This window comes from Truncatella angustata (assembly GCF_020726525.1).
Source record: "Truncatella angustata strain MPI-SDFR-AT-0073 chromosome Unknown BKA67scaffold_9, whole genome shotgun sequence".
Taxonomy (NCBI): domain Eukaryota; kingdom Fungi; phylum Ascomycota; class Sordariomycetes; order Amphisphaeriales; family Sporocadaceae; genus Truncatella; species Truncatella angustata.
This window is the reverse complement of record NW_025763389.1, coordinates 1,798,278-1,810,186: the sequence shown is the minus strand read 5'-3', so window position 1 is coordinate 1,810,186 and position 11,909 is coordinate 1,798,278. Positions and strand designations below refer to the sequence as shown.

The 11,909-nt window shown below is 50.9% G+C and overlaps 3 protein-coding genes across 3 annotated transcripts; 1 reads left to right on the top strand and 2 right to left on the bottom strand.

Annotated features, from left to right (window-relative positions):
• Positions 1 to 1,812: 1,812 nt before the first annotated feature.
• Positions 1,813 to 3,497, bottom strand: BKA67DRAFT_581587 (Aldehyde/histidinol dehydrogenase). Its single transcript, XM_046103923.1, has one exon. It carries the CDS (start codon positions 3,312 to 3,314, stop codon positions 1,968 to 1,970), a length of 1,347 nt encoding a protein of 448 aa, XP_045953591.1. The 5' UTR covers positions 3,315 to 3,497; the 3' UTR covers positions 1,813 to 1,967.
• A 770-nt stretch (positions 3,498 to 4,267) lies between these two features.
• On the top strand, positions 4,268 to 5,229 carry BKA67DRAFT_425739 (uncharacterized protein). The gene is made up of 2 exons (XM_046096837.1): positions 4,268 to 4,358; positions 4,412 to 5,229. The coding sequence occupies exon 2, from the start codon at positions 4,561 to 4,563 to the stop codon at positions 5,044 to 5,046; it is 486 nt and encodes a 161-aa protein (XP_045953590.1). The 5' UTR covers positions 4,268 to 4,358; positions 4,412 to 4,560; the 3' UTR covers positions 5,047 to 5,229.
• BKA67DRAFT_524881 (uncharacterized protein) lies at positions 5,183 to 9,930 on the bottom strand (the record flags this gene model as incomplete). The annotated part of the gene is made up of 3 exons (XM_046098622.1): positions 5,183 to 6,134; positions 6,191 to 9,402; positions 9,460 to 9,930. The coding sequence occupies 3 exons, from the start codon at positions 9,928 to 9,930 to the stop codon at positions 5,183 to 5,185; spliced, it is 4,635 nt and encodes a 1,544-aa protein (XP_045953589.1).
• Between the last annotated feature and the right edge of the window lie 1,979 nt (positions 9,931 to 11,909).

The window sequence follows — 11,909 nt, the reverse complement described above, 5'->3', positions numbered from 1 at the left end:
ACTTTTACATTTCCTGATGCCCTTCAAACCAACCAATAATTGATGGCAAAACAAATAAGATCCAGTGGAGCACGAACTTGAGTGACATGCCACGAGCATCAACTCTCAGTGTGTGCCGCCATTTGACTTGAAGACAAACAATATGAAGGAGGTCTCTTCATGTTTATTGTTGGTGCTCATGTTACAGGATCGGGCACATGATGCGGCCGTGAGTTGTTACGGCATTGAGCTTTAGATTGGAGTGAGTGACTGGACCCGGATGACCTGTTGGTGGTGAAAACGGCAACCAGAAGGACGACAAAGAATCTCAAGATATCAGATGGTTGAATCTTAGCTGTCTTTTTAAGGTATTTAAAAGGAATTCGCCGATATGAGTAGTTGCTTCTATAATTGACGAACACTGGATCATCCCTATATCAATTTCGCCCCGATAGAATTAGTACTGTGGCTATAAACCCGGTGGATTTCGATCGCCTGGTCCTTAAATTGATTAGGGGAGACATACACTTGAAGGGCATGAGCCTCACGAGATCCTTATCCGTGAAGGAATTGAATTTCCCTCCTCTGTTCCGATTACCGCAAACAAATAGCAGCAACGACCAACGTGCAAAATGGAAAGAGTCGCGCACATCAGGTTTTTCAGCGCTGTTTATTCCATAGCTGAAAATAACATTTCACACGAGTTGGACAAACCCATAAAAGTCGAGAAGTCGTCAAAGACAGAACTACTCAAAGAACTCTCGCGTCTTAAAATACATAAAAGTATCAGTGCTATTAAAGAGTTTCCCTATCGTGTTGGGTTCGGAACCGATGCTGAAAACCAGATAGTGAATCTCATTGACATATGAGGTGCCTTGACAAATTCTTTTCCGACACCTGAGGCACTTGTCGCATTGGAGGGAACAAGAAATTTGTCAAGTACAACATTCTCGACAAGAAGGTCAAAATGGTTCTAGGGAAGGTTGAAGCATGAAGCGATAACAGCAAGTGGATGACGTTCTACGTCTCACTGCAGCGGAGGTCGCCGTTTTGTGAATACATTTTCCGTGTATATATGTTTGTTGCCATTGGTTGAAGAAAGGTTACTACTTGGTTTATGATTTCTCATTTCATCAGTTCGTTCGGGGTATCAGGTCGGATTCGCCTTCAGTTCTCACCAACGTCCCTCTCCATCTTCCTGTCATCAATGGGTTCGCTAGCGACCCTAGTGGCTCTTTAATTCTCTCAATGGACTAGTTAGACTGTCTACGCACATCTATCTCCTTCATGGGCGCATCTTGCTTTGGTGACTTTGCTTGCTCCGCCCCCATCTGTGTCAACATCATGGAAATACCTCAACCTCGTGTTACACCTGTCCTGATCTCAGAACTCAGGGTACCACCATCACACATGATTAGACAATGTCATTAGGATGACGGTAGCCGTTGACATGTTGTATACGCGTGTACATTGTACTCATTTGTGTACTTTGTCATTGAGACATTGCAAACATCACAACAACAACTGGCACATGGCCCTTGTTTGGGTGTTATGACATAAAAAGGTGGGATCAGTACTTGTGGTTAGACGGCATACAGCTCCAGGAAGAGCGCAGTTTGTTCCAGATAACATTTTGCACCGCAACTCCAACCCAATGAAATGTCTAGTTCAAAGTCCTAACGATGTGCGAGTTGAAACGATTTCTGCCCCGAGGGGGCATGCGTATATAAATATATACTATACAAAGAATGCAAGACTGTAAACCAAGGTTCGAGTCATCTCGATTAAGCAGGACGAGCCATACATACCCATGCAAGTCTACTCACTCAAAACAAAGCAAACCATGACAGAATATACATTAGATTATTTGTATTCGCGGCTAGATTTAGCCTCAGCCTCTGTGACCCACTCTAGTCTCTATGCATGCTTCTTCAACGTGTCTCCTAACAAGAGTTTCACATGTGGCATTTTGAAAGACCCAATCTCGTCTAGCCATTTCTAATCACATCCACAAGACCCTCCACCATGCCCCCGACTCCCAGACTGTAGCCCAGTCTAACAACGCCTCTTGCAAACCTCCAAGCACTGTCCTGGTCCTTCACAGGATACTGTGCCGGCGGGGGTATAGCCGTCCTGACACCCAGCCACCCGGCCCGGTCTTCACAGATACTCTTCACGTTGCAGAGGCCTCTCAAGCCCTCCTCACCAGCAAACCGACCGTACCCGGATCCGCCGACACCACCAAACGGCAGCTGCACGGCGTAGTAAACTGCAAAATCATTCACAGCCACCCCGCCAGCTCGGATGCCCTTGACGATATCTCGCACGACAGGATCCGAGTCCTTGCCATACACACTCGATCCCAGCCCGAAATCAGGTGCGTTCGCAAGGCTCAACAGATCCTCAGCGGAACCCGACGACGCAGGCATGATGGTCATGACTGGTCCGAAGCACTCCTCCCTCGCGATGGCCATATCGGGCGTCACGTCGACAAGCAGGGTGGGCGTGAAGTAGAAGCCGGAGGGATGATCGGGGTGCTTGTACCTCTTTCCGCCCGCCAGCAATCTCGCGCCCTGGTTCACGGCCTCCTGGACGAGATTCTCGAGACGCGCGAACGAGCCGTCCGAGACCATGGCGCCGACGTCCTTGTCGGTGCCGAGCCGCAGGGCCCCGACTTTGGGTGCCAGCATCTCGACCAGCTTGTCGTACACGCCGGGGGCGCAGATGATGCGCTCGATACCGATGCAGTTCTGCCCTGCAGCTTGGAAGGAGCCGCGCATCATGATCTCCGCGATTCTCTTCAGGTCGTTCTGGGCCGAGTCGCAGATGACGGCCGCGTCCTTTCCACCCAGCTCCGCAACCACGGGCGTGAGGCTCTTTGCCGCGCTGGCCGCAACATGGTGAGCCACCGGCCTGCTGCCGATGAACGTGACGTGGCTGATACCGGGGTGGCTCGTCAAGTGCCCGGCCGTCTGCGGCCAGCACACCGCACTCTGGACCAGCGCGGGATCGTGTCCATGCGCGACCAACGCACCGCGGATGATGTTCGTATAGTAATGTGCACTCCAGCAGGTCTGCTCCGAGACCTTGACCACGATGCCATTGCCGGCGAAAATGGCACTAATGACGGGCCCGATGAGGTTGTGAAAGGGGTAGTTCCAGCTGACGAGGGCCGCGACGACGCCGAGGGGCTCGTAGACGACCCTGTTCTTCTTGTAGCACATGAGGAGGTTCGTGGGCCTTTTCTCGTCGCTCAGCGCCCTCTCGCCATGCTTGATGGTCCACTGCAGCTTCTCGGTCGTGACGAGGATCTCGCCCAGCTGCGCGTCGAGCATGGTCTTGCCCGAGTCCAGGCTGCTCACCCGGCAGATCTGCTCCTGGTTGTCCAGGACGTGCTGCAGCAGGGTGCGGAGCACCTTCCTGCGCTCCCGGAACGTCGTCTCGCGCCATTTCTGCTGCGCGTCGGCGGCCGACGAGATGGCGCGGTCGAGACCTGCGGGCGTCGACGGGTTGACGAGCCCCAGGAACTGGCCCGTCGCGGGCGCGTAGCATTGGACGGCGGTGCTGCCGGGGACTTTGATCGATGGGCTGTCGAGGATCCTGGGCTTGTCGCCGTTGGCTTCGGGGAGCTTGGGAGGGGGTACCGTGTAGCGAACGGGCGGATCGGATAAGAACTGCGAGCGCAGGAAGAGGAACCAGAAGAGGAGGGCGACGCCGCCGTAGAGGGTGGGCGCGACGAGAGGTTGCACCTCCTGGAGACTATATTGGCAAGCAAGATATCAGCTATGGGCCTGAGGTCTGAAGGCTGAGATATACCGATGAGCAGAGCATACGGGAAGTCTTGCAAGAGAACCTTGAGCCGGTTGACCCAGCTCTCCAGGTCCTCGGCTGCCATGTTGGAGGTTTTGGGAAGGCTGGCTTTCGCTGGCAAGTGTTATAAACCCTGGACAAAACTGGAAGAGTAAATGACTATCTCATGGCCAGACTGCCAAGACGCTGATATCATGGAATCGAGTTACTAAATACCCCGGAAGCTGCACAATGGCATGGCGCATTCCTCCTGCGTGTTTGTCGTTGTTGTCGTACGGCCAAAAATAAACGTTGAAGGCACACCTCCAGGGGGTCCTGCTCCCCTCGAAGCTCAAGCTAGACTAGACTAACTTACAGTGGCGTTTGGTGGGTTAAACGCCGACATAAACACCAGTTGCAATTGACGTCTACACTGCCCTTTTTCTTCTTTTTTTTTCTTCTTTTTTTTCCTAATTGTTTTTTTGGCTTGAGCAAATGAGCTCTAGACTGGGCTTAATCAATGCCCGGAACTCCCAAGTACCTCTGTCATCTCATTCCGCATTTGACTGTACTCTAGGCTGTGCCTGAAAGTTAGATCCCCATCCAAAACCCATGCTGGGAGGTGCAAATAATCACTGGTCAGATTCACTCATACCACGTCGAATGTTTTCAGCATGATTGTATTCGCTTCTACTTTCGCCACTTCCAAACCATCGACCGCCTTCGACTGCCTATATACACACTCATTTTACGCTGCCCGTTACAATCCCTTCTCTTCTGCAGCTGCTTCTTATGCTCTCTCGGCCTGGCCAAACTAGATTTCTTCTCACCTCCATCTTTCTTTCTCTGAAAACGCCCGCCAAATACCATTTGCCCGCGGGGTGTTATCAAAAACATAGAATAAAACCCATGAAACAAGTTACAAAAAAAGAAAGTGGCCCATTGTCTTTGGACCGCACATTAGTCAGTCATCTCATACAATGCGTCTCCATCTCGCTGGGGTTTCCCGATGCTCCTAAACGCCCGATCCAAAAGAATTCGTGGTTGTGGTATTTCGGTCTGAGGTATTGTGTTTGCGATTCTTCGATATCGCCAGGGAAACAAAAAAATGATGTCGCAGGCCCAAGGCCTGACTGTAAGAACCAGGTGGTTCGGGGGGAATCTCTGTATGGTACAACGTGCAACTCTAAGACTGTGCTGATAACGCCAAGTGCGTTCCAAATGCGGGTCGAATCCGCTTTGTTCCAATCCTGTTTGACGATTTGCGTCGCGCCATAGCAGGGGTTCTGACCTTCGCTCAGCCATCGTTTTTTGACGGAAGAGGATCCGAGAAGTTGAGATACCCTGTGCAATGTGGACTTAAGCAAACTGCACGGTCGCCAGGAACACCCGATACGGAAGAGGAATATGAATTCTACTCATGCTCGGCGATGTGATTGTCCTTGTGGTGGAACTGGAAGGCTGACTTGAAAGATTTGCCTCTGGTACGTCTCCTGATTCGACTCACTATGCCTTCTCCTCCCTCGGCCGGGGGTGCGGTTGACACGGAAGCGCAACGAGTAGATTCGTAGCGATTCAACATAGCAGCCGAAGTGAAGTCATTAGATTGTTCGTAGCTAGGTCGCATCCGATCCATCGACGCCCTCATGCGGTCGTATGATGGCCGAACCCTTTCAAGCGATGGCCGTACAGTGATTTCCTGAGAAGCTTCATGCCTCGTGTAGTTGGTACCATCGCTGCCGTTTTGACTCCGCGCATTATGTGTCGTCGTCGAATGTAACGTTGGCGGGTAAATAGGTCGTCGGTCCTCGTCAACGCTGGGGAATTGCTGATGGCGTTTGATGGCGGAACCAGTAGATGACTCGGTCGAGTCAGACTTGACAGATTCCTTGCCAGTCTCGGCCGGCTCGACGTGCTTGAACTTGCCCATCGTGACTTGCTCTCGGATGATGTCCACATCGTAAGGAAAGTAAACCTTCTGAATGGCTTTGGTGGCATAGCGGGGAAGAAGGCAAATGACCGGCGTGATGAAGAAGACCGCCCAGAAGCTTGCTTGCGCATACACCTGGTTGGCCACTCCAAAGAAACTCGCTGAAGAGACGAACGAAGAGTAGACACCAGTCCAGAAGAAGATAAACACATCACTAAGGACGACTGCCAACAGCATAATCCAATCCCAACGGTACGTGTTGATCAGGATATACAGGTTGATTGTCAGCACAGCCGGATGGGCCACGTAGCACCCGAGTCTGATTCGGTCTTGGACATCCAATCCATTTCCGGTGATAGTGGTGGCGTTGATGAAGGTGAGATACGGGATAAAGAAGACCATGACACTTTGATAGATACCATCAAGCATGTAAAGCCTAAAGCTCGTGTTAGTACAGATCACATAATGCGGTTCGTGTTACTCCAGACTTACCAGAATTTGGTCTGTGTCCATTCCATACGCTCAATGCCACGGCGATAGAGCTCCGGAACAGCCAAGGAAACCGCATCAGTCACATCCTGGTCCAGAACCCCCATAAGAATGACCGGGACTGAAGTGAAAAGCAGGTTGAACATGAGAATATAGGTATACTCCATCAAATAGGTGATGTCGAAGTCGCAGAAGCACTGGAACCAGAAGATGGACCACGTCCAAATCATGTTCTTGTAGAAGAAATTAGAGATGGACTCGGCCAACCGTCTATAAGACCACCTTCCATGGACCAAAATCAGGCGCTGAAGGAAGCGGAACTGTCCAATAGCGTAGTCGGACGACATGACGGCTTGACGACCTTCTACACCAGCAATACCCACACCGACGTCAGCCTCTTGAATCATGGCCACATCGTTGGCACCATCACCAACAGATAAGGTCATGACATCAAGACCAGACTTGACCATGGCGACGACAGCGGCCTTCTGAGCAGGACTTACGCGGCAGCAGAGAACTGATTTGCACTGCTTACATAGCAGCAAGAATTTCTGCACAAGGCTTTCGTGAAGCACCCATCGAAGGGTAAACCCGTCAATGACAACGGCATGTGTGGGTGCTGGGGCCTCGTGGTTCTTTCTGGCTTCCTTCAGGTCCTCATCACTACCGCTGATGCCGAAGCCTTGCAGATACTTGTCAAGCTCCGCTTCAACAGTACTCAGAAACTCTTCGTCAGGTGTAGCTCCTGATTCGTCTTCGGAGACTTTGAGATGGATCAACTCCATGTCGTTGTTGAGAAGGTTGCAGGAGAAACCAATGTTGATGGCAGTCTCGACCTTGTCGCCAGTAAGGACCCATAGCTTGATACCAGCCTGACCGAGCAGAGCAATGGTGTCAGGCACACCATCTTGAAGCCTATCTTCGATGGCTGTTCCTCCCAATAAACTTAACTCCTGTTCAATCTTGCTGGCTACTTCTTCCAATTTCTCCTCTCGGTCGGTTAGCGCAGTGGCAGCCTTGTCATGCTCCTTACGCCATGCAAGGTACTCTGACTCAGAAAGGATACGTTCTGCAAGACACAGCGTTCGAAGGCCCTCACGGGCAAACATCTCAAGATGGTCGGCAGTCGTTTTGCGAAGCTCTTGTTGCTCACCGCGTTTGAGGCGAGAGTAGATAACGCTGTCGGCACCTTTGCAAAGCAGACGAATAGTGCCATCTGGGAACTTCACGATTGCACTCATTCTCTTTCGGCTAGAATTGAACTCGATGGTGTTGAGGATAGGGTACGATATTTCCTTGCCCATGACGTTCAGCTTGATGCCGTCGTTTGTGCTTCCAAGTACCGTGAAGCCCATATCGCGAGCTGTCGCTACTAGCGCAGCTTCATCAGGAGATTGAGCCTTGAAGATAATCTTGGGAGGATCACCGGGAACAAGTTCAGAGATGACGGTGTGGCAAAGAGCCAAGACAAGCATGAAATGCTCATTGGCCTTTGCCTGTTCCTCTCCGAACTGTCCCTCATTTGCCAGATCCTCAACGAAATCAGGTGCAATGAAGGTAACGTCGTCGTCGTGTAGATATGGGTTATTGTGAATGCGGCGGAGATCTTTGATCGCGCGGATCTTTGCTTCAGCGATTTGTCTCCTAGCTTTGGCGCCCTCAACAACAACATCGATCCCCATACGCTTCTGCATACCAGCTTGCGCTTCGGTATATGCTTCTCCGTATGGTTGTCCGTTGATGGTTGCTTTTTTGAACTCCATGACGTTTTGAGTAAGAGTACCGGTCTTGTCTGAGAAGATATACTCGATTTGGCCGACATCATCTGAAATGTTCCAGGATTTGGGAACACACGGCTGGTCGATTACATCATAGTACATTTCGACGTCGCTGTAGATGAATATGGCCTGTAGAGTTCTGACGATTTCCAGGGAGATGTACAGAGAGATAGGAATCAAATTCTGGAACACAATTACGGCTGCCCAGAAGGTGATGAAACCGGTCAACCCAGCCGTTCCGCCAATGGAGCCGTATTCGAAAAAGGCATTGGAAGCATCACTCTTGCCCCAAGCGATTCCGTTGACGATTGCGGAGATAAGACACATGATGAGAAGAATTCCAAAGTTGCAGATGACGTTGAAGTTGAGTTCTCGAGCAATTCGTGCACGTTTGCTTGGCGTAATACCGGCATTCATCATAATCTTGGTATCATGCCCAGTAAAGACGACGATACCTAGGACCCAGTCCGTATTGCGCAAGTTGCAACCACGAAGGAGCATGTTGTCGATGGAGATGGGCTCAGACATATCTTTCTCAGCGCCATGGACTTCCTGGGTCCAGCTGATTGCACCGTTGTACTTGTAGAGGTTTGGCTGGGGCCCTTCACTCTCGATGGTGAACTCGGCCTTTTCACAATCGCGGGCGTGCTTGAGGGTCCGACCGCAGCGCAGCGCAGTCCGCACTTTCAGATTTGTCTCACCGTCAAGGTTCTTGGTTTCGACGTAGCAGGCTCCGTCGGGATCCGAAGTCGACAACACGATCAAATCGGCAGGAAGTTCATCGTCGTTGTAGATACGGACGAAGTCGCCAACCTGGACATTTTTCCACGCATCCTTGTGGAACCGAGCGCCTCCGTTTGTGGGTCTTTGGTGGTTGATGAGATCGCCTTGAACTCTTTCGATGGCCTCTGGTTTATCAGCATTGTAAGAGAGTCTCGTATCTGGACGAGGTTCCGACGCTTGACTGCCCGGGACAGGAAGCAAGTCGGTCGGGGGAACAAGTGCAGGCGACGCCATAGGTGTCATTTGGATATCCTCCTGGGCGGATATGTAAGAGGTGCGGTCAGTCCTGGGCGACATGACGATAGACTCCCGGCGCGTAGCATGAGTATCGATAGACGGTCGCGGATCGGCAATGCTTGCCATGACACTTTTGTTCGGATTCTTCTTCCAAAGGCTTTCGATACTATGCCAAATGGCACCAAAGAATTTGGAGCTACTCTTCTTGAACTTGCGCCACGATGAAACATTGTCTTCTTCAACGTTGACATTTTCCCATCCGACTAGACGATGTACCGGGGCGTTATTCAGCTCAATATCGAGAACAGTTCTCCTATAATCTTCTATGGCGTCTTTGATGGCCGTGACGGCGATAATGAAGATCAGGGGCACTGCGTTCAGTCCGGGGTTGTTGCCGCCGCCGAAAATGGGGAAGACCTAAGGCATGTCGTGTCAACAAAGGTCTACTAAGGGCCATCGAGAAATTTAACATACCGAAAGAATGACCAAAAACAAGAAGAAGATGTTGGCAATGTTATGAAACTGAAAATAGAGATTTTTCGGTACGAAGGATAGAGGCGTGTATTTGGCGGTTCGGATCTTGTTTCGAGTAAATTGCAGCAAGGGATGGCCCTCCTCATCTTTCATCTCGGGAGGCAGTGGTATGTTGAAATACAGGGTCCTGGCCTCGCCGTCATCGGTCGACGCGTTGCTGTTGGTGTCATCCTGACCAGGTCGGTTCGCAGCGTCGTCTTCGTCGCCATCGGCTCCGCCTTCCTGCCGCAAGGAGTTGCTACCAGCGGAATGCCTCTTCTTCTCGGTGGATCCGGTTCGCTTGTGTATCCTGTCAATGAGGGATTGCCTTTTGATACCACTGCTCTTGACCGTCATTCTCCGCGTAGCCCATCTGGACCGTTTCGAAGCCTTGTCGTTGGCACTGCCTTTGGAGTCTTCGCTTTTGGCCATGTTGGCGTCTAGAGTTACGGGCAGTGCCCGTTCAACCCGCTGGTTCCGCCAGACTGGCCCTTATGGCCACGCGCGCTCCTGCCTGTCCAGTTCCCGGTTTCTGGAGCGGCTGTGGTCGACTGAATGGGTGAGAAGAGTTGTGCTGACGTGGGGTGTCGGCCGAACAAATCCGCGTTACTGACGTCTTTTACTAAAAACGAGCCTAGCTCCTGGAGCAAATGGGTAGTCGCCCGTCGATGATAATGTTGTCGTGGTCTTGTTGTGGATGCAGGGACTGGTTGGTTGAGTTGTGCAGTCTTGTCTTGTCTTGTCTTTTCTGACAAATCGATCTCCAAGATTTTCCCGCGTTCAGCGCAATGGGGAAGCTGGATTGACGGGGTTGCTGATGACAGCGAGACCGAAAAGAGAAAAGGGTCGGGCTGCTTATTGGAAAGTTCAATGCTGGGATCGCTAATATCGGATGGGCCGGGGATAACGAAGAAGCGGGACCCCGAACGAAAAGTGCACGCTTCATTAACCACAGTCACCATGTACGTACTCTCCCCGTAGCATGTACTGCAATGTTCTGTTCAGCGCAGTAGTAGTACGGCAAGTTACATAAGTCGAGTTATTTACGGATCCAGTAACACATCCCACTAGAAATGTTAATAATAATCACAATAAGCAGGCTGGCGATTGAAGCTCAGTTTAGGTACTTGAAGTCAAGGCATGAGACACTCGGGGGACTGGCAAGACTGGGCACACACTGCGCATTGCACACTAACCTTACGGATCCGCGTGTAATGTAGTTACATATTGAACACTTGCTTCTAGGTTGACCACTGGCCCCTGGGTGGTCTTGCTTCTGGCAGCACCTGGATCCTGCAAATGTTTTGGCCGGTGCACAAAGTGTCACAGTCTCTGCACATTTCGCCTGTACATAGTGCCGGGCGCCTCCCACACTGTGTTCAGACTCCGGATATTAGCATGACATTGCGCCTCAATCCTCCGCATGCAACCAACGTTTCTTATCCTCTTTTTTAGTTGGCTTCGTATATATCACCAGGAGAACAGTATTACTACAAAATCTTGCTCACTATGCACAATCCTTTGGCCATCTTGTATCGCCATCCCCAAGGACGATGGGATCGCCAATCTTGCTGGCAAGACGTCTTCCGCCCATCGCTTACACTTCCCTGACAAACCGCTGTTACCAATGCAAGACATGACCAAGCACAGGCATAACTGCGGTGCGGCGTAGTTTCGTTGTAGGGATTACCGAGTATGAAGTGTGTATGCACATTACTCTTCCACGGTCCAGCCCAGCCCAGCCCAGCCCACTGTAGCTTCGACAAACTTCGAGTTGGCAAGCTTGCGTCGACCTCCCAAAACTTCCCAGGGCGGACACTTGGTAAGCACGTCAATATGATGCCCGCAGCACAACTCCGAGATCACATTGGTGCATTTGCACACATACCGTTGCAGCAAGATCACACAACCTTCAACTAATCTGCCTTGTGCTACTCCGTACACTGTTGAGGACACCTTTCTTCAATCTGCAATTTTGCCTCTGCCCCTTTGGCGCCCCGACGCCACATAGCTTCCTGCCCTGGAAGAATTCTTGAATTGAGACAATTGATTGTGCCACGAGGGAAAGTCCTTGTTGATGTCGATCCACGTTCCACCAGACTGTTTTTTGGCTGCCAACCTAAAAAGATCAACGTAGAGATTGGCTGGTAGTTGTGTCAATCGCAAAGCAAGTATGAGGCACGCGACATGTAAGTAATTCTGCTCGACGGTAACGGGGCCATCGCCATGTCAGCCGCATCTTTCACTCTTACCTCAAGTCTCCACTTTGACCGAGTCTGACATGTGCCATATGATAACAGTTTGTGTATGTTACTTGCCATCGTCATAAAAGACACGGATTTTATTATTGTTATTATCATTATTTTCCCATCGCCGTCGCCCCAATGCTGTCAAGAATCGGACAGGTGACA

Bases quoted from the DNA above. Each gene is read 5' to 3' on its own strand.
- BKA67DRAFT_581587 (XM_046103923.1), bottom strand. From the start codon at position 3,314: ATGCTCGACGCGCAGCTGGGCGAGATCCTCGTCACGACCGAGAAGCTG.
- BKA67DRAFT_425739 (XM_046096837.1), top strand. From the start codon at position 4,561: ATGCTCTCTCGGCCTGGCCAAACTAGATTTCTTCTCACCTCCATCTTT.